The 25,055-nt window shown below is 43.2% G+C and overlaps 2 protein-coding genes across 3 annotated transcripts; both read right to left on the bottom strand.

Moving 5' to 3' along the window:
* Window positions 1-2,638: 2,638 nt before the first annotated feature.
* cbx3a (chromobox homolog 3a (HP1 gamma homolog, Drosophila)) lies at window positions 2,639-4,687 on the bottom strand. Of its 2 annotated transcripts, none has more exons than XM_015955923.3 (5): window positions 4,539-4,687; window positions 3,878-4,024; window positions 3,572-3,728; window positions 3,374-3,468; window positions 2,639-3,126 (listed from the first exon to the last, which is right to left on the bottom strand). In XM_015955923.3, exons 2-5 carry the CDS (start codon window positions 4,018-4,020, stop codon window positions 3,000-3,002), a joined length of 522 nt encoding a protein of 173 aa, XP_015811409.1. In that variant the 5' UTR covers window positions 4,021-4,024; window positions 4,539-4,687; the 3' UTR covers window positions 2,639-2,999. The 2 variants fall into 2 exon arrangements, with proteins under 2 accessions (XP_015811409.1, XP_054600500.1); XM_054744525.2 differs by lacking the exon at window positions 4,539-4,687 and adding an exon at window positions 4,208-4,525.
* A 511-nt stretch (window positions 4,688-5,198) lies between these two features.
* nfe2l3 (nfe2 like bZIP transcription factor 3) lies at window positions 5,199-12,483 on the bottom strand. Its single transcript, XM_070556053.1, has 5 exons — window positions 11,604-12,483; window positions 10,014-10,090; window positions 8,588-8,695; window positions 7,973-8,450; window positions 5,199-7,892 (listed from the first exon to the last, which is right to left on the bottom strand). Exons 1-5 carry the CDS (start codon window positions 12,112-12,114, stop codon window positions 7,147-7,149), a joined length of 1,920 nt encoding a protein of 639 aa, XP_070412154.1. The 5' UTR covers window positions 12,115-12,483; the 3' UTR covers window positions 5,199-7,146.
* Window positions 12,484-25,055: the final 12,572 nt, after the last annotated feature.

The following is a 25,055-nucleotide window of genomic DNA, read 5'->3' as shown; positions in this document are numbered from 1 at the left end:
GCAAGGGTGATGGAGGGGGCACGGGAGTTTGCCCAACCAATCCACATGTGTTTTGTGGATTTGGAGAAGGCTTATGACCGTGTCCCCAGAGGCACCCAGTGGGGGACGCTCCAGGAGTATGGGGTGGGTGGCCTGTTGTTAAGGGCCATTCAGTCCCTTTACCAGAGGAGCGTGAGTTTGGTCCGCATAGCCGGTAGTAAGTCAGACCTGTTCCCGGTGAGGGTTGGACTCCGCCAGGGCTGCCCTTTGTTAACGGTTCTGTTCATTACCTTTATGGACAGAATTTCTAGGCGCAGCCGTGGTGTGGAGTGTGTCGAGCTTGGTGGCAGGAGAATCTCGTCTCTGCTTTTTGCGGATGATGTGGTCCTCCTAGCTTCATCCAGCTCTGACCTTCAGCTCTTGCTGGGTAGGTTCGCGGCTGAGTGTGAAGCGGCTGGGATGAGGATCAGCACCTCCAAATCTGAGACCTGGTTCTCGACCGGGAAAGGGTGGCTTGCCAACTCCGGGTCGGGAGAGGTTCTACCTCAAGTGGAGGAGTTTAAGAATCTCGGGGTCTTATTCACGAGTGAGGGTAGGAGGGATTTGGAGATCAACAGGCGGATTGGTTCGGCGTCTGCAGTGATGCGGACGCTGAGCCGGTTTGTCATGGTGAAGAGGGAGCTGAGCCAGAAAGCCAGTCTCTCGATTTACCGGTTGATCTACGTCCCAGTCCTCATCTATGGTCATGAGCTTTGGGTAATGACCGAAAGAACGAGATCGCGGATACAAGCGGCCGAAATGAGTTTCCTCTGTAGGGTGGCCGGGCTCAGCCTTAGAGATAGGGTGAGGAGCTCGGACATTTGGGAGGGACTCGGAGTAGAACCGCTGCTCCTCCGGATCGAAAGGAGTCAGTTGAGGTGGTTTGGGCATCTGGTCAGGATGCCTCCTGGACGCCTCCCTGGGGAGGTGTTTCGGGCATGTCCTGCCGGCAGGAGGCCCCCGGGTTGACCCAGGACACGTTGGAGAGGTTACATCTCCAATCTGGTCCGGGAACGCCTTGGGGTCCTGCCGGAGGAGCTGGTGGAGGTGGCTGGGGAGAGGACAGTCTGGAACTCCCTAGTTGGGATGCTGTCCCCGCGACCCGGATGAGCGGAGGAAGACGACAATGATGATATATGTATGTATATATATATATATACACACACACACACACACACAACCTCATTAGAATTTAAAATGGTAATTAATAAAGTTGTTTTATGGGAGGATCACAATAATCACTTTTGTGAATCGCCTGCACCAACGGCTTAATTGCTTATTCACAAGGATGCAGTCATGTATTTAATTGAGATATGCGATTGTTTGTTTTGCACTATCCTACATGGTACTACTGTAGATCATTTTTTTAATGTATATATTGTATATCATATTTCTGTTTCACCTGTTCCTTTGTCTCCGACTGCTTTGAGCATGTACATGACACAAGAATTTCCCTCGGGATAAATAAAGTTGTTCTTATCTTATCCTGAGCCAAGCATGAGGGTTTATGTGGAATCTTATAGAGAACACTAGTTAAAAGGGGATCTTTACATCCAGCGTCAGCACAGAAAATATTGATCATTTTAACACAGAAGTTTTTGTTGTTAGTCAAATCAAAGAAACTTTAATTTTCTGATCTCAGCTTGTACAAGACGTCAGCCATTAATGATAAATTCCTGTAAACAACATGCTGCAGCCTGGACCCCAGATACAAACAAGTGAAAGTCATCTTACCTAAGCAAAGTTTATTTCTGTCCAGCCCAGGAGCCCATCTGAACACAAGTGGTGTGATGAGATTTTAAGTAAATCAGCTAATAACTGCTCCTTTACGCTGACGTCTCCTATCTTGTGTTACTTTATCAGTAGGTAAAGGCCAGAGGGGTGAAACTGGATGTTGTTTAGTCAGAAACGTCAATGCAACTTTATCCCCCATTCGTTCAATAAAAACCACCAATATAGACACCTGAATTCAGATTTGAATTACCAATCACCACACGGTTGGACATAAATATGAAGTTTTAGGTTACGTCACCATCCATGAGTCTACTACAGGTGATAAAGCCAAGTCTTCGATCTCTACCTTTTTAGTGTGAGCATCATTAGGTGAGATGCAATGATCAAATGACAGGTAAAACTATGGTTGGACTGATTTTAGTCTCCTTTAAATGTTTCCATTCATCAACACTTCCTGCCAGCTGTTCCAGGCTTTTTTGGAAGTTTAACATCTCCGACAGGCAAATAGCTGTTAACATGTGACCAGTTACTTTTAAAATAAACTCCATAATGTGTCTTTACAAGTGGTTATAGAAGAAACCAACCATTATCCATTACTGAGAACCAGCAGACTGAAGCCTCATTTACACCAAGTGCAGAACAGAATGAGCAGCTGATAGAGCTCCAGACAGGTGTGGACATTCATGGTCCTCCTTGGATAAATATCTCACCACTGTTCCTCTAAGGAGATCAGAATGCTGCTGCCAAAATAACATTCTGATGTAGGCCAAGGATTGATACCCTGACAGAACCACTCAGCTGGCTGTGACACTTTTAATAAAGCAACATTTAGGTTTTCTTTTTTCTGTATGCATTTGTCCTAAACTACAAATGAAGAGGGTAAAACTAGGCCACATAAAACCTTTATTTGAACTTTATATTTACAAACTGTAAACAAAGCGTTCATTTCAAACACGTCGGCACTTGCATCAAGGAACAAAACATTTAACTGAACTCAAAAAGGTTGACATAGACTCAAGTAAAAAAAATAAACAAATTGGAATGTGGACTGACATTATCGCTTTTTGACTAATCTTATATCCAACCCAGTCACCTGCTTTGACAAACTTTTAATCTACAATACCCCAACTGCCATACAAATGATTTTGTCTCAAATCAGCTAAAGTAGCTAAAGAAGAAAAAAAAAAGCAGAACAGAGAACACAATAAAAACCTAAAACATAAAGGTGTGCAGAATCCAGGCAAAGGCTACTGAGCCTCATCCTCTGGACAGGAATGCCACGTCAGCCGCTCCTCATAGAAGGATATGACCACCTGAGGGCAGCGCGTGTTGGCCTCACGAGCAGGGACCAAGTCTGCTTCATCTGACTCTTTCCTGGGGGACAAAAAAATAAATAAAAACTAAAATAAAACAGCAGATCTTAGAAAAGCCTATTTAAAAATCAAAGAAATAAATTATATATATTCAAGTGATTTTATTTCTAAATACTCTACATGTTTGTAATAAACCTTTTCCGCTTTTAGTTCGACTCCCTAAAAAAACACTAATGGCCATGCAAAGCAACCGAGGTAAATGTGAAACTACTCTTGTTGAAATTGGGTGTAAAGTCTGCCTAACTCACCACTTCATCAAGAACATCAGCTCCCCGCTGCTGTCTGTGGCACCAATGATTCGCTCTGGCTCCAGGTTCCTGGCAAAGCCGCGAGGCTTATCAGGCTGTCAAATAAAAACAAAAACAGGTTATAAACCATATTCTGATTGCACAACCTACAGGGAATCATGCTAGCAGGTCAGAGACATAAAAAACGTATAATCTAACCACATCTTTCTTCTTGGGTTCCTCTTCTGCATCATCTGTGGAGGCCTTCCTCTTCACTGCAGCCGGCTTCTCCTTTATATTCTTCTGGGAATCCAGAAAGGCCTGAATGAGCTCGGGGCAGTCCAGGTTATCCTCGGGTTCCCAGGTGTTGTCCGCTCTGAGGGAGCAAAAAAAAAAAAAAAAAAAACAGGTTAGCGTTCAAACCAAAAACATCCCAAACGTGTTAAAAGGGAAAAGCTGGGAGGCTTCATGCAGCCACGGTGCGTTAGAGGCGGAGAGAGCAGGACATTGTCCCGGGTAACTCACTCTGTGAAGCCTTTCCACTTCAGGTAGAACTCTACTTTCCCGTTGACGATCCGCTGGTCCAACACTTTCTCCACAACAAATTCTTCAGGCTCCTCCTGGGTCTCGGTCTCCTTCTTAGGCTTTGTATTCTGTTTCTTGCCCATTTTGCTTTTTAAAGATAAAAAGACGAGCCGCATTTATTCGGAAGGCCTTAAATCCACCCGGATGCTAGGCTACAAATAACTCAGCCAACGCTAACATAGGACATTACTCTAATTTGGCCCACCTGCTAGTTAGCTCAGCATTTAGCAGCTAAACGTAACAAAGGTTGCTAACACGCTGACCCCTTACCTAAAATTTCCTTGATTTTAAACAGTCTCATCTGCGGATTTTATTTGAGCAACAGAATTAGTAGAATTGTAAAAGATAAAATAAAAACTGTGGTAAAACTACAACACATCCCCACAAAACAACACCTTACTTGCCTTACTTTCAGCTAGCTTAACATATTACAGTAATAGCTAAACAATGGCGATGCTAACGCTGCTGGGTCAACAACTAAACTGCTGTTTGTCAAAAAACCAGCAACGTATAGGTGGCGTTTTAACACGCTCAGAGTAGCCTGATGTAATTAAAGAAATACTCAACATTGTTTTAAAAGAGAAGAACTCCGCACACTCACCCAAAGCGCGCGGATTTCTATAGTTGTTCAGCACCACGCCGCTCGGATGAAGTCGATCCCACAACGAAGGCGGCGCCAAAAACTAGTTGTGGCTACGGAAGCCCAGAAGGAAAAGCGATTCGTCTGCAGCCGAGCTGACCCATGTGTTCCAGAAGGGCCCTTTTCATGAACCAAGGCTTCAAGCCGCTAGTTAACGCAATCTGAGACACGTTGGTAGTAAATGAAAACGTTTATATATGTTTTAAACTATAAAGTAGTGGAAGGAATAAAGCATAAACACTAGCAATCATTTTCTTTTTCAGATTGTTCAAAAATGAAAAATTTAACAAATTGACCCCAAAGTCATAATGCTAATGCTGAATTCAGATTAAATTGAGCACCTGATGTCTCAAGTTGTTTAGATTGTTCTCAGACTGAGTGAAACAATTTCTTTTACTTTCTACTGAATACCGTAAATGACTGGCTTGTGATTTTGAACGAGTATTTGTTAAATATGCTTTACAGCCATATTTTAATAAATCTGTCTGCCTTCTGTCCTGAAATGATGCCGGTCAACACAGGTGTTCAGCTCAGGTGAGGAAAATAATGTTGATATGCTCACCAGCACGCAGCACCATAACAGTAATGGTATATATAACCTGTTAGCCAGACAAAACAAGACATTATTTAAATGTTTTTAATAAAGAAATCAAGTATTCTTCAATCAGATTTATCTTTTCAATAATCACCGCAAACAGACAGACAAATGTGACTCATGCATGAAAAAACAAGATGTATGAAAGTGAAATGCACACAAATAAACGTTTAAACCAGGACAAAGAGAAAACATGATCTTTGGATCACAATTAAGTTTATACACTCCCTAGTGCAGGGGAGTCCAATCCTGGTCCTGGAGAGCCAGTAACCAGCAGGTTTTGTGGTTTTTCTGCTTCAAAATGCTTGATTAGCTGGTTGAATCACCTGTGCAGCAGCTCATCAGGCTCTGCAGAAGCCTGTTAATCACCTGCTGATTGAAATCAGGTGTGCTGAAGCAGGTTAAAACGAAAAACGTGCTGGATAACGGCCCTCGAGGACCAGGATTGGACACCCCTGCCCTAGTGTAATCAAACACTCAGCCTGTCATATTGCATTCTCTAATAATCCCAAACATATAAACAGACAACAATCATTCTTGTTTGTGTAGCGAGTGGATAACATATTTTGCATGACAGGGGATTTCTTCTGTTCTAAAGTTATTTTTAGGTGAGGTTGTGCTTTAGTAGATGTGAGGGGATTCATGTCAGATCAGCTGACTTAAGTAAAGCACAAAAGGGTCAGCAGATGAGTAAAGTTTGCCTTTTTGTGCCATTTAGAAGCATCTTTATGGGAAAAGTGAGAAATTATGTTTTCCAGAATGGGTCTTTGTAACATAGATACAACCTTATGTATCATTTTGGGTGTATTTTAGGAGTAAAGAGATTATAAAACAATTATAAACAAGAAAAAAACTGATTAGAATACCTCACACAATCTCACTGAGAAAGAAAATCCATTTTAGATGAAACTGGAGCCAAAAATCACAGAAAGTCATCCCTGTAAACTGGAAATCAAACAAAAGAAGTTGCGTGAGACCGTTTTAGAATTGTTCTATTTAACTCAGCAAACCTTACAGAAGCACGCTGCATATAAAACAACATTCAACAAAGCTGGGACCACCGCTTTGGTTCATTTTTAGCTGAACATCATCAAAAACTGATTTCTGAGCATAGCATGCTGAAACTCGAACTATGAAGGATTTAAGTCAAAACCATCTATTTGTTATTAAAATCTGCATCAATAGTGTCTTAAAGCATTCGTGTGTGGATTATTTTCGAACCAAATACAACGTTACAAAATAAAGCCTCTTCATTGTAATCATTGGTATTTGGCATGTCACCCCTGGCAACTATGAGAAAGACAAATCTTTATTATTTTTTCCAGTTTTAGCCTAAATAAATAACATTACACACAGTTACCTTAAACGCCCCTGTAAACATTAGATTTACTTAAATTTTACTTTTCCATTTTGAAAAAAAAAGAGAAGGAAACAGTCTTCGTCAAAATGAAAACACTTCAAAAACCTTTCAAACCAGAATAAATATAATCTTCAACTTCCTAGTTCTCCTCAAAAGACTTAAAAAGGCAAATTTACACACAAAACCCCTCGGACCCATACCCAGTAAAGGTGATAGTTTTACGTTATCAGGCCCGGCCCAGAGAGGGGCTGGTTCTGCTGCCAGCTTTAATAAACACAAAGTCCAGTGTGCCCACTACTAATGTCTCAATATTTACAGATATTCTATCGAATTATTCATTTGTGTTCAGAGTGTTGTTTTGTTTTTGCAGCTTCTGATAGTGAAGGCTTATGGCAGTGGTGAATAAACACGCACGCACACACACACGCACGCACGCACGCACACACACACACGCACGCACGCACACACACGCACGCACGCACGCACGCACGCACACACACACACACACACACACACACCACCTACAAAAAAAGAACCCCAAACCCAGAGTCAGTCAAGTTCGGGAATATCAAAAAAAGCCTCTAAAAGCTCAAGTCTCAGCAGGAAACGAAACATCACTGCTTCTTCCCTTTTTTCCTCTTGTTTGTTTTGTTGCCTGCTGATGTGGAGACGGCTGGACGTCTGATGGGCTGAACCACAAACCTCCCGTTAGCGCCACACTGCAGGGTAAATCTGTCTGGGCTCAGGGGCTGTCCTGACCCATCCCTGAGCCGAGCCAGAACATCTCTGGTCAACTGCTTTATCTGTTGGCCCACAGCCCCCATGGTCTTAGCTGTAAGCTGTTTCTCTCTCAGCAGTCGTTCCCTCCGAGCCTGCAACATGTCCACCTCCTCCTGAAGACCGGTGATGGCATCTAATTTCCTTTTGCGGCAGTTCTGAGCTGCCAGTTTGTTCTTCCCCCGCCGGCGGATGTCCCTCAGCAGAGTCACCTGCTCAGGGGAGAGTCCGTGGCTGTCCAGAACCTCCATGAACTCCTCCACAGGCATGTTGACAATCTGCAGGACAGAGAACGGGATGCACAGGGCACGGGCTCGCAGCTCATCACGACTCAGATCCCGCTCTTCGTCGTCGCCAAAAGGCTCTGTTTTGTGGGGCAGTTTTAAAGACGCCTTGTTGAGGAAAGCAGGAGACGAGTAGCTGTGATCGTGCCACACGTTCTCACTCAGATCCACAGGCGACCGCATGGTGGCGTGGTTCATTACACCCTTTGGGGGTAACGGATGCACCTCACTGCTGTAGCCTGTAGCTCCACCTTCGTCCTCGCAGTACGAGCTGCTTGATGAAGACATCTCAGATGAGCCTGAAGGAACGAGACGTAAACGACAGCGTTCATCACAAACATTCTGACAACAGGAATATGATGCGGTGGTCTGAGCTAACCTGGAGACACTGGACCTCCATAGCTGCTTTCTAGGGACAGCCCAGAGTCTGAGTCCAAGTCCTCGAGGCCACGAGAGTCCATGCAGCTCAGAGTGTCCATCAGCTGATTGTCGATGGCTTCCAGGCTTTCTAAGCCAAGCTGATTGATCTGATCAAACACGGCCTCATCAAGACAGCTGCCCAGCGAACTCTGGGACATCATAGTTCCAGTTAGATTACACACAGAGGCAAACGGGAGCGCCGCGAGGCCCACAGCCATGCCGGGTGATGCATCTGAGAGCGAGGAGTCTGAGGATTCCCGCCGTAGCAAGGTTCTTCTCTGCTGGGTGACTATCCTGGTCTCAGCTGTTCCAGATCCCACACCAAACGTTCCACCAGCGGTTACCATGGCATCATGCAAACTGACATCCTGGCTGATGGCGTTGGTGATGTCTGCATCAAGCTCAGATGGACGCTCATTAACGAGAGAGTCCAGTTCCTGCATAAGAAACACACAGAGCACTTTAGATAAAAACAGTTTTCATTGTTCAGAAAAGTTCCACAAAAATCACTCTTAGATTTCCAAGCTTTTCTATCCAAAATGTGCTTTTAGATATCAAAGAAACAGAAACTTACATCAAGGTCTGTAACAGACAGTAAGTTGCTCCAGTCAATATCCGAGGCAGGGGGAGGGGCATAGTGATGTACTGGGTTAGACAGAGCAGTGATGCCTTCAAAGAAACTCTGGAAAACAACAAGAAACCCTTAAATACTCCAGAGGACACAGAAACAGGCTCAACCATTAAAGAGCAGACCAGGGGTCTCATTTATCAAACATTGCATAGAATCCTTACTAAAACCGTACTTAAGCTCAGCCAAAAAAAGTACTTACACCAAGTAGGTTTGTGATCTCCGCTTCATAAATCAGAAACTATCTAGAAAGGTTCTCAGCTGCATTTTAGTCACATCCCGCCCTCACCACGCCCACTTACTGCCATAAATAGTCAATGCAAAGTGCCTTGTGGATCTCATGCATATACATAAGCCGGCTTGTTGCAGCATTTCGATCACGACCGCAGATCAAGGAAGCGCTATTTCACAGAGGCAGAAATTCAGGTACTTGTGGGTGAGGAGGAGAAATGAAAGGAAGTGCTTTTGCAAAACAAATAAGAGAAAATCCACAGAGTGGCACAGCGCTGCTGAAGCCGTCAATGTTGTGAGTTCTTCAGAGAGATCTGTGGCGGATATTAAAAAAAATGGTCCGATCAGGATTCGATCCCCAGACTCCCAGGTGAAAGTCACGTGCGCTAACCAGTCAGTCAAACGGAGATCTCCCTTATACAAGTAGCCAGGGCGCATGATCAGTCGGGTCACAGTGACAGGACACACACACAGTCACAGACGCATGACATTCTGTCTCAATCTGTCCCCCTGCTGATATTCTGCATTCCGTATTCTGCGCTTCAGGCTGTGTGTGTGTGTGTGTGTGTGTGCACGTGGGGGGGGGGGGGGGGGGGGCTTGTTCTGTGTGAAAACGAAGCAGTACAAGTGATGATGCTGCAGGATTTCATAATTGTATCCTTCTCCACAGCAGCACTGCAGGTGCTCTCCATGTCCAAAATGTGCGTAAGCAAGGTCCTTAGTCAGCTTAAAGTTGTGCACATTTTTCCGCCAAGTTTTCTTTCATGAATCCCAAAGTTTGCGTGGAAAGTTGCTTACGCAGTTTTCCGGCCCCGTTTTGTGCGTAAGCAAGCTTGATAAATGAGGCCCCTGGTGCTTTAGCTTCTGGGCGTGGGTGTAACTACAGGTTTTGTAATATTTAGGGAGGGAGAGAGAAAGACAGAGAGAGAGAGATACTACTGGGTAGACAAAATGCTGACGGTGTGGTATGAATTGTGTAATATTTTAAATAACGTTTTGACAGCACATAATTGTGTTATTGTGTTTTTATTCAAACAGCTCCGTGTCAATCTTAACAGAAATTGATGAGTGTAACCTTGAGGTATAAAAATATGATCCTGACAGCGATGAGAGACTTTCAATAATAAGTGAACACTCGTACCTCTTGTTCCAGTGTGGAACTGTGAGCCAGCTGAGTGACTGGAACAGCTTCATCCTCCTCTTTAACTTCAACATCGCCTTCCTGGAAGATTGAAAAACGGCAGATTTAGAGGTCGGGACAATGGAATATCAAAACGCAACACAGGAAGTAGCACGGACAAGGAGAGAAAGGAAAAGCCTCGTTAGCTTCCAACCAAAATCCTGCAAAGGTCACTGATCCAATTCAGGCATTCCAGGTAATTAAACAGAGCATTGTGGTTTATTTAACGAGCTGCTGTAACAGTCAGGCCCCATACACCTCCACTAATGTGGGTCACCAGTTGATACATGATTCTTCAGGCTGGAAGCAGACTAAAGTCTCTTCCTGCATCTGCCGAGTTTGATTCTCACCCAGCCAATCAGAACAAGAACGGCTGGGTTCATTCGTGTTAAAGCAGGAGGCAGAAATAAAACCACCCCAGCAGCCTGAGCTTGTTCGCGTCTGTCTGGGTTACTTTCGGTTTCAGCTAGCCTTGTGACACCAACATTTAAATGTTATGGATAAAGCTCAGAGAAAATCCATGTAAACTCTGCCTTGTGTCTGAAGATCCGAGAGGGATTGTGATCAATTACGGACCACGGCTTTCATAAGCCATCAGGGTGTGGATCTGAAGCTTGTTTCTTCACCTCCAAGGCCTGCAGCTGGTGGGTGAGACTGAGGAAAAGGTGATACAGTTACACAATTGTTAACAACTGTTGCTAGGATATAAACACCCACTAAGCGGCTGCTTTTAATCGGGGCTAGAAAACCTGATCACGGGAAAGACTCCAAGGCTACAGACGCTTCTTACATGAAAGATCAGAAAAATAAAAACGTAAACAGCTTGACTAAAAACTTTAAATAGATGTCTGCATCATAAGTGTGTGTCTATGAAAATGTTATAAATAATTACACATAGGAAACATCTTCCTGAATGGCCTCAGTTTGAAGAAATAGTTTATGTCCGACCTAGAGGACCGATGAGCCAACGGCTAGGTCTCGTGCTCTTTGTTTGTTAAAAACCAGCAGCAGCAGGGTCTGGACTGATGGTGATATAAACATTTAGACAGTTAGGTTTGCGTGAATCACAGTAAAATTTAGGAGACTGGAGTCGTTTTCAGGTTGCACAATAGCTGTTAACTAATCAGATTTGTCAGTTGTGAACACGACTTTTAAAAAATGTTATTTTGTTGGATTAGTGTCAGTAAGTCCTACGGCGGCGGCGACAGGTGCAGACAACAGTTTGCTGAATTCTTGTGATGCACGATCGTCATGGTAACCAACTGTGTGGATACATAAGGTGGTGAACTAGTCATTCAAGAGTCAGACCTGTAAATAAAAAGGAGTGGCTGCTGTTCCACTTCCAATCTGGGATAACAGGTGTGGGAGAGGCATGCAGCATGAAACAGAAAGCAGTTTTAACAGACTACCAACAGTTTTCACATCATTTCCTGGTTTAGCAGAAAACTCAACAGCAGTGACTCTCTGGCTGATGGGATACAAGTGTTCAGCAGCAACAAGCCACAGCGTAAGGCTAACCCTTCAGCCTTCCTGAAGAGTTAAGACAGGGACTTGCCTCTAGACAGGCCCCAGCTCCACCAGGCCCCCGTACAGGTTCAGGTCTTGTCTGGTCCACCTCTTGTCCTCGGAGAGACAGGTGGTTACTGCCATCGCTTCCCTCATCTCCAGGAGAGTCCAACCCTGAGCTGGAGTTGGTGTTATTGCTGGTTGGAGGCCCATGGTCAGCCTCGTCAGTGGCAGAAACTTGATGCACCAGCCATGTGTTCAGCTGAGTGGGGAACCGCGGGGAACCGAGGCTCCTCACCTCCTCTATCAGGCGACGACTCGCAAAGAAATAATCCAACTCAGGACATTTTGGATGGACACCGTTTCCGTCAAGGGTGTCTCTTAAAATGTGAAAGGGTGTCTGTATGTAGGCTGAGCTAGGACCCGAGTTAATCTCTGCCAAAGGCGAGTTGTAGCCTGATAAGTAACTGTCGATATCTACTCGAACTCCAATCAAACTAAGCAGGATCGTTAACTGAATCAAACCTTCTGTAAAGTATTTTTTCGCGACCTGCATTTTCTAAATCCTACCAGGACTGAGGGTGACAGTAAAATCCTGACCCAACAGTTCCTCTTTCGCGAGTGCACAAAAGAAAAGCTAACAAAAGAGCACGCCTTCCCCTGTCAGACAAAGAGCCGTCCGCTGCCCGTGCCGGTGAAACCGTGTTAGCTAGCAGCTAGCTACCAGCTCTAAATCACCGGCTAACCCAGACCTAACATCACCAACTATGCGCTCCTTGATACCGTCAAACGGATACGTCTGCCGTGGACGCAACCTCGCTTCGACAATCTTCCGGATGTACAGAATTAAACAGAAAATTAAAGATAGCAGCTCGAGCCTGTCAACGTCAAGCGTGCCAACACATTTAAGAATCACTATAGCTTACGCTCATTGGACGAAAGTGATCACCAAAACAAGAGGTGATTGGTCAAACTGGCTGTCAAGAAATTCTGTCCAATCAGAGCACGGAAAAGTTGTCCACAACTGGAGCAAGGACCGCCTCCATGTTCATGTTGTCTTCCGTAACAACAAAGAAGGGGAGACTAATATCACGCTATAAATACATAAAATATCAAATTAAAAAAATGTTTGTAATTTAAAAACTAAATTAGTCAAAAGTGATTTATTTGCTTAGTTTTGCCAAAGTCACCTGCTTTGTTCTCCTAAAGCCTAGTGGTGAGTGGTTCAACTGCATTCTGAACTTGGATCAACAACAGGAATCCAGCTGTATACATATACATATATATTTAGTCTCTGTGATTTGATTAGCAAAGAGTTCATATGAAATTCTGAGGGAAACAAAAGTATTTGCCCAGCACAAAATTTCACTGTCTTTATTTTTTTCTTTTAAAGGGTTCAGATCAGAAATTACATTTGAGAATCAGATAAACACATTGTGCAGGTTTCAGATGACAGGTTTATTGTAACAAAAGCAAGCCCCCTCATCTACATCAAGAGTCAATAAATCACCTAATTAGAAGATGTCTCCAATAGAAAACAGGCTGCAAGATCACAAAAAACAACACATGTAAGAAAACTCAAGACAAACATAACTCAGCACATCACTTGTTAAGGTCAAAGATCACGATTTAACAAATCTCCACAGGAGAGTTCCAAATCAGAACACTAAGCTTCATCTATCATTGACAACAAAGATTGTCATCATCTCAAAAGTTTCAGGTAAATAATCTGCTGACTGATGAGACAAAGCAGAACTTTCTGGAAGGTGTGTGAATTCCATCTGGAGTCAAACCAACCCTAAATCATCACCATAGCAACAGACAAGCATGGTGGTGGTAGTGTGATGCACTGCTTCAGGACCATTTGCAATAACTGATGGAACTTTGAATTCTGCTCTCTAGCAGAACATCCCGGAGAACAAATTCTGACCTTTGACCTTAAACAGGCTCATTATTCTAGAACATCCTCCAATGTGATTGAATTCAAACACTGTTGCTGAGAAGAGTTGGACAAAAGTCCTCCATGGTGATGTGGGAGACTGACTTTACAGTCATCAGTAACATACTTTTTGCACTTTTTTCTACCTTAACACACGAAATAACTAGCTGATTGGATGTTTTATCATATTCCACTTAGTTTTCATTCATCTGGAGGTGTTAGAGGTGACAGAACAGCTCTGATTGCTGCCGATAAGAGATAAATATTTCTCCATTCAGACTGATTATGTTGAGTTTGGCAACTTCATTGGTGTTTCTCCTGACCCTGGGTTCTCTCATCAGAAATGGTGCAATAGTGGATCTTTGCAGCTTTTGTTGAATTGATCAGGGCAGTCTCTGGATCTACCTGCTTTGAGTCATTAGTTGTCCTGATGGTGTCCCAAGGTAACCACAGCAACACCATAGGCCACAGACAACTGAACACGGATGAAGGTTTCTGATCAGCATTCTTCAAATGAGTCCTTTCATTTCTCAGCCTTCACATGAACTTTATCTTGACTGCTGCAGATTCAGAGACACCAGAAGACAAAATAAGAACGAGACACACACTTTATTACTCATGCCTGCTTTTATTTTTAACGCTTCCCGTTTAGGGTCGTGGTAACAAGTGATAGTCATGAAGGTTGTGGCATAACCAAAGAGCTGATATAATGTTATCTGTTTGGTTCTGGTGTGCAGACACCATGTCATCCAAGGCCTGAGCTGGCTTTTATCAGACAGACAGCCTTGACTTGTTACAAAGAATTAAAAAGAGACCCAGGGCTGCAGCTCTTAAAGCATTTGCGGTGTCCGTCTTCACTTTGAATGAAAGTAAAAGCTTATTTTAGTTTCGTTTTTAAGACATGCAGGAGCAATTCACCAAGTTAAATAAAATGGGATCCTTTAACTTTGGTTTTTGGTATTTTACACATAAGAACCCCCTGTGTGACTGTGCATAAGCAACCATTTGATTCTGTCACGCTCAGCGCTGAAGAGCCTTGCTTTAAACAGGAATGTATTTGTGTTTATTTGTTTTGTGTTTATGAGATCTCACTAATCCCACATAATAAATAGTTTCCTGCATAAGGAATGAATAAAAATGCACATCAAGCAAAAACATTTCTTTAAGGAGGAGAAACGTTTATTCTGCTATAGTTACGTCAGTAAGTCGTTTTCTGAACTCCCTTACTTAGAAATAAATACTTTAAGTTTACTTTTGTTAGTAAATGTTCGGTTTTACCTTATTAAATAAGGGCTTGCTCATCATATATTATAATAAATATTTAATAAAATGTTCCTAAACCAAAGATGATCTTGTCTTCTTCCGCCTATCCGGGTCGCGGGGGCCGCATCTCAACTAAGCAGTTCCGACCGAATAATACTTTGATATTGTTATGTCTGCATGTTTTATTTGATCTGTAACTGATGTGTTTTGCTCATTGAACATTGACTGAGCTGGATGGTCTAATTAAATTTTTTAAATGATGATACTTTTCTACTTGATTTATATTTGCATCCTTTTTCATTTACGTTTGAACATAACAAAAAAAATCCAACTGAATATAAGCAAAATACATGGACTTTTTAAGCACTCTGTTCCTAATTCGGTTCCCAGCGATGATAAAAGTGGTGTTCTGTTAGGAATGCTGCATTTGCCAGTTGGGAATCTTCTGACGCTTCTCCTCACAAGGCTGCAGTTAGTGATCCACTGCGACCCCTGCTGTTCAATAAATACAACTGCAGACATGTGATTTCATTTGTCTCACATCTGAAACGATGCAAAGTAAAATAAATACTTCAAAAGGCACATACAATCAAACAAAGCCACAGGACTTGTTTGTGTTATTATAATGTTATTTCCGGTTGATTTAAGATTCTGATTGAGTGGTTTTGTTGTGTAAGGAGCACGGATTTAGGGAATTTGGCATTTACGTTGTTTTTATTACCTTTACAATGGATTAAAACTGTACGAATAAAGACAACGCTGACATTAATCGGCCTGGGTGTAACCACAGTCCGTGAGAGACTACTGCGGTCTAAAGCTATTGAGTACAATTTATGTCCCGTTAGCCAGTAAAGAAATCTAGAAAGTATTATCCATAATCAAACAAACAAATCTAAACCTGGCTGGACCGTTTCCACCACATACAGCTATCAGAGAACAGAAATCAAGTCTTAAAACCGTTTCTGATCTGATCAGAGCCTCGGATGAATCCTTTAACCACAGCTAATCCACCGCTGGGTTTAAAAGAGCCTAAACGCTGCATCTGAGTCACGGACGACTGATGAAAAGAAAAATATCCTTGACAATAGCCGGATGGACCTGCAGACCGAACTGAACCCAAATCTACACAATCCGAACCGGAAGTCGTTCTGGAGGCTTTAACGGTGCCGCTGGTTCTACAACGGGCGCCTGATTAATCCTCAACAACGATGCGAAATTCATTTGCATCAACTTTGTGAACTTCAGACAGATTTATTGAGAGAGAGCTCCTAAATCACCACCACGTGTTCCTTCTAGGACTGAGCCTATTGGTGGGTTTGCTTGTGACGTAGACAGGTTTATGTACATGCGCAGTTTGGTCCCTCCGAAACAAGGGCGCTCGACGGAATTAGTAGAATCAGGTCCTGTCTACACAGGTGATTACGACGTTTAATCATTTTTTCACTATAAATGGTCTCATTTTTTAGAGGGAATTAATTTACATGTAGACATTTTCTTCTCGCGCAAAATGGATTAAAAAGCTAAATTTGACCAATATTTAATATATTTGGGTATTTTTAATTATTTTCGCAGTGTTGTCCCTGTAACACAAATCAGAAAAATCACTGTGGTTATTTCAGGATAGATTATAGAAATATGAGAAATGACTGTATTAAAATAGGCTATACACTTAAAAACCCATATAAACTTTTATTTATTGCTGTTCTAGAATATTAAAATAGAAATTATGAAACGAGGAAATTAATGTCAAAATTATTTTTTCTAATAAAAACATATATTGTTTTTTTTTATTTCTCTTCGAAACGAGAACAAAACTAGTTTATTTACAGCGAGAAACAGGAAGAACATAGATAGGCTTATATATACATATGTTTTATTAAATGTAATTTTAAAATATTTAATTTGTGTACTCTTGTTCTTCAAACTTGCAAAATCATGTAAATCAAGGATATTTTCTCGTGTGTGTGTGTGTGCGTGTGCGTGCGTGTGTGTATGTGTGTGTGTGTGTGTGTGTGTGTGTGTGTGTGTGTGTGTGTGTGTGTGTGTGTGTGTGTGTGTGTGTGTGTGTGTGTGTGTGTGTGTGTGTGAGACTGCGCGCGGAGCTCCATCCCTCATGGAGAAAAACACTCGACTGGCCTTTTTTCGCTTCCAGACCTCTTTCCTGCTTGAGTGACATCTGCTTGGAACCAATCGAATCTAGAGATCAGTGTTCAGGCTTCCTATTGGCCCACAGCGCCAACTCTTGCCTGGCCCAGCAGCCAATCACAGCGCGTGTAGGACCATAAACCTCTGCAGCACGTGCCTGGCGCCTCCATGGCGCCCCGCAGCGGGCGCATATGGAAGAAATCTCCCACCAGGACCGTTGCCTGTGAATTGAGTCATATTAATGAAAAATGCATCACCCATCCAGGTCTTTTTTCTCTTCTCTTTTATTTCCCCTCTTTTGATTCCAGTTTGTGTTTTATTGCTGATGGAAGGAGCTGGCTGCTCCAAGCTCCGTGCCCCTCTGGTTTCAGCTGGCAGCAGCTGAGTTCCAGTTAACACTGGTCTAGTGTTCCCCCTGCCAGCACTATATCTTATATTGACAGTTTTATGGGGCTGTTCTTGCTCAATTACTCCCAATTTTTATTGCCATTTTAAGTTTGCCACAATCACACTCTCAATGCTCCACTTTTAGTGAAATCTCAATATATTATTTCCCACTAGGGGGCGCTGTTGTCCATGTTTTGCAGAACTCCCCTGATTTTGTTTTTGTTTTCACTTTTACAAGAAACCTGTGTTCTTTGTGTAATATTTGTTGCCTTTTCAATCTCTCTGATGTTTTATCTCAATAAAAGTACAAGATAATCTTCAACATTTCATTAGAACATCAAATAAAAACTGCTTTGACTACATTAGGTCCTCAGGCTCTCGTTTCCTTCTCTCACCATCTCTTGAGAATCCAGAGGCCCGCAGAGGGTTGAGGCACTGACAGCTTTTTTTTTCTCCTCGTCTTTTCAGCACGAAACACAAGTTGTGGATTTGATGTCAGCGTGTGAGATGGCTGCTTTGATAAAGTTAGTCTGGCTCGCTGAGATTGGCATCCTCCTCCCTGGAAAAGAAAACAGCCAGGGCCTACGTAAACAGAAGAAAATGGCCCTGGCTCAGTTAGAGAACAGCCCATCTGTGAGGGGAGCTTAGATTTGCACTGAAGATAAATATTATGTACATGTGCCCATTTCTACTTTATTCCAGTAAATAGGCCGTCTTTCTCTGCATGTGTCGGTTTGCTCCTGCAGCTTTGTGTCTGCTCCACTAATGGACTCCTCTCACCCTGTCCCCCCCCACCCCGCTCTTTCTGCGCCTCCTTTCTCCCATATCATATCCATGTATTCCCCTGGGGGCTGATTAAAAGGCTTTCTAGTCAGGGTGAGGGGAGAAGGGGGGGAGGAGGAGGAGAGTGGTCCTTATTACCCCATATGTCTGAGCAGGAACGGGTGGAGTGGGGCACGTTTTTTCCAGTTAATCAATAGAGATCCTGTCCCTCTACAGTCTCACCCCCTCCCCACTCCCTGACTCCCCCATTAGCAATAATGTGTCTGATATTGATGGTGGAAGGTCTGGGATGCTCTGCTCTGCTCTGCTCTGCTCTGCTCCAGCTCCAGTCAGCCAAGTGACACGCTGCTTAACCTGCTGACTGTGGCGTCCATCTCTGTGGACGACTGGCCTTTTATTGGGAATCTTACCAACGAATCAGGGAAATTCTCCGCCTGCTTTCATGTCATTAGCTGATCACGAATCAAGTTGAGGAGATGTACTGAGTGCACGTGTTGCCGTGGCGATGGGGCATCATTTAAATGTTGAGAGCTACTTTTATTCAGATAAAATAAAAACAATGAGGATGTCACTTTAGGAGCTTTATCTAAAGCCACATCAGAATAGCAAAGTTAAAGCCCAGATTTGTTAAACATATCTGGATTCTTCACTAATGATCTATTCTTTGTTTCACAATAAAAGCAGTAAAATGCCCTTAAAGCATAAATAAAAGGGCCACCAGGCTTAACTGCCCCCCGACACTCGTAAAGCTTTTTTCTTGTATTTTATTAGATTATCATTTCATCTTCTTTAATGCAAGAGCAGGATTTTATTGTTTCATGTCACAAAGTCAAAGTGAGTTTGCTTTTATAGGATGGAGCTAATTTAATTAACCTGCATGGTCCTTGGATCATGTTTCTGCTGACATGTTTCTGGTTAACCAGCTGTTCAGACCTTCATTTTATTAGGTTTACAAATAAAAATATGATGATCAGAAGGAACTGCAAATAAAGAGAACATGGTTGAAAATAAGTTATTTTGTGTTTGAAACAGGCGTGTTATTGTTCTGGTTGTATGTATAATATTAGGTATAACAGGAGCATTTATGAAGAGTTTCATGGTTAAACTAATGTTGATCAACGATGGCTGATCCTTTTGAGTCGGTTAGACTAAAACCAAGAGATTAGAACTGAACTCAACACGCTGATGCTGCTTTGTGAAGTGCCTTCAAATGACTTGTTATTTGGTGAAATATAAATAAAGTAAACTGAATAGATTTAACTCTTCTGTGACCATATTAGGAACTACAAAATAAATAAATACAACATGCACATCCCCAAAATCACCCTGCAGCGGCTCTGGGATCATAAAGGTAAAAAATGCTGAAAAACAGATTTTTTTAAGCTCCCGACGCAAACATTAGAACGAGTGAAAACTCAGGTCTAAGCTCTAAATCATCATACACCAACATGACAAACACAAGCATGATGACATGAACAAAATCATTGAAAAATGTTTCCAATTAAACTTAATAATAAGGCATTAAAAGAACAACCCTCCCAGTCACTGTGAAGTGACCCAACAGACACATGTATGCATCTGGAGGTCCCAGACGACTTTTGAGCTGAGATGATGAGTCTTCTTGGAGGAGCTGTGAATATGAACATGAACCACACGAGTAGAAATAAAACAAACAGCTCTAAAGTCTCTGTTCTGCAGATCTAGACTCACACAACGGAGGGCGGCTGTGCTGGTTTTACCTACAACAGAAACTATACAGGATTTATGGAGCAGCAGTCAGGTCTCCAGATATGTCCCAGTCTGAGAGGACGTGTCTCCTGCCTGGGGCTTGTGTGGGTGTTGCTCTGCACGACCGACCGCAGGGCCGGAAACTTCTGAGAGATGCCTGGGTTAGCAGTGGGGAGAGTGACCTTTGACCTGCTGACTCAGTAACCCCCAGGGGTCATGGAGCTCAGAGGGAGGGGTGATTGGGCAGCAGGGAAAGGCTGTTATTGATGTGGAGGAGTGAGGGAGGCCTGTGGGGGCCGAGAGGACGGGAGGGCAAGAGCGGGAACCTGAGAGCCCCAGAGATGAGAGCTCTGGTCTGTGGTCCTGGTCTGGTTCTGATGGTGGAGAACATGGGTAGTGCTAACAGAACTGGCTGGGAAAACATTCCCAGGAACGTTGTTCCCGCTAAGGGAGCAAATCTTCGGAGTGATGGAGGCATACTGTAATCAACCCCGAGCTTTTTTAGAGGACTTAAACTTCACTTTAGAACGGTTTAGAAGGATCAGTCTGTTGAAACAACCTGAAGGGTTTCCAGCCTGCTGCAGTCGCTGTGATTACCCAGCATGCAGCTGTGGCCTCTTAAATCCTCAAACAAGCATCTGTGCTATGCTGATTTATCCACATACAGCCTAAACCGTCCTCCCATTTTGTCACATAATCAAAGTCATTACTAGTTTTTAGCAGAAAGTCACAGTTGCTCTTTCTTCAGCGTGGGGGGGTCAAAGGGCAAGCCGAACTGCTGGGGTCAGGAGAGGAGGGAGGCAATGGCTGACAGATGTTTACATCGATGAAATTTTGGGTGCTTGTTCTTCACCAGAGCCTCCGAAAACCATCTTCTCCTTCCCAACACATTATCTCAGCTTTGCTCTGACTTACCGGCGACTCGTCTCTCCGCTGTGGACGCGAGTCCAGCAGGTCACTCTCGAGTCACCAGCAGCTTCGTGTCAAACTTGTTGTTTTAGAGAACAGAGTGAGGAGAGAGGAAAATGTGCATGATGTGATGGAGAGCGGTTCAGGGTTTCCTGTCCTCATCACAGCACTCCTGAGGATTCCAGTCCTGCCACCGTGTCAAACGTAAATATGTCCTCCTCGGCTATAAAAACACGCTCAACGAAAATAGAAAATGGGAGAGTGTAGAAAAGGGGGGGGGGGGGGGGATGATTGTGACTGATCTGTTTTGAGGGTTGTTGGTCATTCTTAAAAATGAGAAATACATTTTTCTTTTTTCCAGTTATTTACCAATATTTAAATAGCAAAATAAAATAGCAATAATGAGGATTGTGGAGCTGAGCTTTGAGCAGATTTTAGTGAAGTTTGCATGCTTTGACAGATTGTTTATCCTACATCACTAAAATCTTTTCCAAATGAGTTGTAGATGAAATAACAGGCAAAGTGAACATGCAAACACCCATCCCCAGGAAGAAAAGAGCGTGTTTCTTTAGGCATTCCCGGATAAAACCACTCGTTCTTTCAGCCCTGATTTAGAATCCTCTCTCCGAGATGGTAAAACAGCACCCTGCAGGATATGTAGTAAAATGAAATGAAGTGGAAAGAGCGCTTCACACATCCACGGAGAGCGGTGAAACGCTGTGATGAAAACAAAACAACATTATAATATACACAGGAGATGATTTAAATGCATGAAAGAGGGATGCTGTGAGAAACTGCATGATCGTTTTTTGTGAATCGATTTGAAATAGAAAAAAAACAAGAAACAAAACTTCAAAAGTGTTCATCTGGAGTTGAGGCAAGAAAGAAATCACTCCCCTCTTTCTCCTGTTTAAAGCAACTGATCCCCATGGCTAATAACCATGATGGAGCAGGCCTTCGGTGTGTGTGTGTGTGTGTGTGTTTACACGGTGCTGGTTACACAAGACTGTGCCTGCAGCAGTGTAACGCAGATGAGGACTTTATCCAGTCTGTTTGTGATGGCAGGGCGGAGGAAGTGACCCTTATCCCCACCAGACACCTCCAGCCCACAGCTCCATCTCTTTATTCTTCAGCTCTTCTCGCATGTGCTTGGGGACATGTCCTGTACAAATCTACTGTATCTAAAGAAAAACACTTGGACATTGCTATCTGCATTAGCTTTATCACAGTTTGTTCTTGAATCAAATCATAATAATAATAAATCACAAACTATTTGCACACGTTTCAGTTTAATCTGACCTCATAAACAAGAAAAAAAATCTAGATTTAAAATTCAATAAAACAAAGTGGACAAATGTGCTAAAATAAATAACTACAAACTAAAAACACTTAAAATGTGGATTTAAAAATAAGTGTCTTTAAATAGCTAATAAACAGGTCTGAGTTGAAGAAATTAAAATATTGTAGTGCAAAAAGTCATTGCAGGGTCCTTTACTACTGTTTGTTGAGAAATGGTAGCGTTACGTTGCTTTTGTTCACATCATGAAAACAGTTAGACAGGATGTGATGTGTCAGAGACGACTCTCAGCCTGAGATACGTTCAGAGAACTTCAGACAGACCGTAGAAGCAGCTACAGATTTAGCTCTGCAGGGTGGTCTAGCCATGCTTCAGGAGACTCAGCAGGTCCACCACTGGCCTGAGCATTTTGTGTCTGGCCAATCACAGCGCTCGATCGGTTCGATGGGCAGGATGTTGCTGTGATGGGGCTAAACAACTAACACGGTGATGACTCGTTTGAAACAGCTTTGGAATAAACGTTTGATGACTTAGACTTTTCTTTGAGTCGAGCAAAAAGAGCTAACCGGGCCTGCCAGACTCGCCCTCGGTTTGTTCTACACACAAGACGAGTCACAGGCAGAGCTCACTGTGAGGGGCGGGACTAGCCAGATAAAAAACAAACAAAAAGGTGGAAATGACGACTGTCTCGCTGTAGCTGTAGTCAAAGATGGCATCTGGTGACGCAACGGTGCAAACATCTTTTCTTTAGCAGAAAGGCTTTTAGCGCTTGTTGTTGTTGTGGTTTTTAAGACATGTCCAAGTCATTTAGAACAGAGGAAAGAGCCGCAGCAAACTCCGCTTCAGACGCCATCTTTGTTGTTTATGAGAAACGGAGCGTTGCGCTGTGTGACGTTACGTACGCTGCTCAGCGCTGATTGGCTCGGTTAGAATTCTCAGGGGGTGGGGTTTATTTGAACAGGAGAGCTCCCAGGCCCTTTGCTTCCCGTAAGGAAGCATTGGAATGGCTGGTCAGCGTTGGGGTTAGGGTTCAGAGGAAGGATGTATTTGTGTCTTCTTCTACAGTGTATGGCAGACTGTCCCATTGACTGACATCCGTAGTTGAGAGTACGTCATGTTTTTCATTGTTGTTGTTTGTAAGACACCTGTAGATTCTGTCGAACGACTGAGATCTGTCTATGGGTCGTGGACAAATTATATATTGACATATATAGGGTGGCTTGCCAGGCTAGCAGAGAGCAGTAAACAAATCTGGAAATAGCAAAACATAATCAGGATTCAAAGAAAAGTTACCTGCAACCTGAAAGTTGAGGCTAAAACTAATTAAGTGCCCCCTAGTGGCTTAAGCCCCGCCCCCCTCATGTAGAGAAATGGGACCTTTTTTGTTGGATAGGTTTTGTACTTTTTTCCAGATGTGGACTCTTGTTGAACCATCTAGCTCCATCTGCATTTTAATATCTGCATGGTGGCGCAGTGGTTAGCACTGTTGCCTCGCAGCACGAAGGTCGCAGGTTCGAAACTCGGCTGCGGCCTTTCTGCATGGAGTTGCGTGTTCTCCCCATGCATGCGTGGGTTTTCTCCGGGTACTCCGGTTTCCCCCACAGATCACAACATGCCCTATAGGTAAAAAAAAAAAAAGTAAGTCGCTTTGGGTAAAAGCGTCTGCTAAGCACATAAACATAAACATAAGTTGTTTAACAACATTTTATGAAAACATCAAACTTTATTGTTTGTTGAAAATATTTGAGGCTTTATACAAAAGGATTGTCCAAGTCTGATGCATCCACCCAAGCAAATGAACAGGATTCACTTCAAGATACAAACTTCAGGTTGAAAGGCTGATTTAAACTCAGCCAAAGCGATCATCAAACCAGTTCTGTAACAAAGGTCATTGAACAGATTAAGAAAAGCGTGGTCATCACCAAAATGACTAAATACAGTCAGACAGGAAACATGTTTATGACATGAACAAATATGGTTTGTAACAGCTCTGGTTCACCAGTGTTAGCTACCATGAAGAGAGAAAAGAACAGACCATTACCACCAGCTCACTCGGACTGTCAAAGCAGAAAATCAGAAAACGTGAGTGAAGACATGGTTACCAAATTGAGATTTGGTGCAACAGTGGACGTAACCACAGGGTTGTGGGCTCCAGCCCCACTCAGTCCGCCGCAGTCGTTGTGTCCTTGAGCAACACACTTCACACTCTGATCAGAGGAACCGGTGGTGCTTGTGTATGGCCGCCTCCCCTCTATCAGTGTGTCCGAAGGTAGCTGTGGCCGTATTTTAGCTCATCCGTGCATGTGAATGTGTGTGTGGTTCAGTGAATGGCTGGTTGTGTTGTAAAGTGCCTTGGTGGGTTGTAGAACCCTATAAGGCGCTCTAATATTTACCATTAGACATTCAGATTTAAAAAAAAGTGGTCAGAAAAATGAATTCATTCCTTTTCTGAACTGCATATTCCCCAGGAGGGTCTCAGTGAGCTGGTGTCTCACTCCAGGAAAAATCAGATGGGGGGGGGGGGCTCCCTGGACAGGTCTGATGATGACTGTAGCGCCCTAAAAACACCTGCATCCATCACAAGCCGTCACAGTACAAATCGAAGATCACATTATTCATAACACTGACAGGTTGTGGTTTGACTCAACCCTGACATTTGAATAAAGAAACCATCAAAACTGCTTTCTTTCATTGAGGAGAACTGCTAAAATTTGACTGATTGACGGATGATGATGCAGAAGTCTTGGTACATGCATCTATTTCCTCCAGAATTGACTACTGTAATGCACTTCTCTTGGTTTGCCTTTAAAGGGGTTTCAATGCATCCAGTGCAGCAGCACGTATCTTAGCAGGAAAGAAAAAACACATCACATCGGTACTGAAATCCCTTCACCGGTGGCCGTGCCCTGCTCCAGCTGACTTTGAGGTCCTGCTGTTTACTCACAAAGCACTGCACAATCTACCTCCAGCTTACATTGCTGATCTCCTGGACCCATGCTCCATCTACAGCATGCAGTCACATGGTCCTAGGCTTCTATGTATCCTG

This window comes from Nothobranchius furzeri, chromosome 11 (genome assembly GCF_043380555.1).
Source record: "Nothobranchius furzeri strain GRZ-AD chromosome 11, NfurGRZ-RIMD1, whole genome shotgun sequence".
NCBI lineage: Eukaryota > Metazoa > Chordata > Actinopteri > Cyprinodontiformes > Nothobranchiidae > Nothobranchius > Nothobranchius furzeri.
This window is presented reverse-complemented; position numbering and strand designations above follow the sequence as displayed.

Coding starts and splice junctions, on each gene's coding strand:
- cbx3a (XM_015955923.3), bottom strand. CDS start 4,020: ATGGGCAAGAAACAGAATACAAAGCCTAAGAAGGAGACCGAGACCCAG. Junction 3,469..3,571: donor AACCCAAGAAGAAAGATGTG/GTTAGATTATAC, acceptor TTTATTTGACAG/CCTGATAAGCCTCGCGGCTT. Junction 3,127..3,373: donor CTGATGTTCTTGATGAAGTG/GTGAGTTAGGCA, acceptor TTTGTCCCCCAG/GAAAGAGTCAGATGAAGCAG.
- nfe2l3 (XM_070556053.1), bottom strand. CDS start 12,114: ATGCAGGTCGCGAAAAAATACTTTACAGAAGGTTTGATTCAGTTAACG. Junction 8,451..8,587: donor TGTCTGTTACAGACCTTGAT/GTAAGTTTCTGT, acceptor TTTCTTATGCAG/GAACTGGACTCTCTCGTTAA. Junction 7,893..7,972: donor TGGAGGTCCAGTGTCTCCAG/GTTAGCTCAGAC, acceptor TCGTTCCTTCAG/GCTCATCTGAGATGTCTTCA.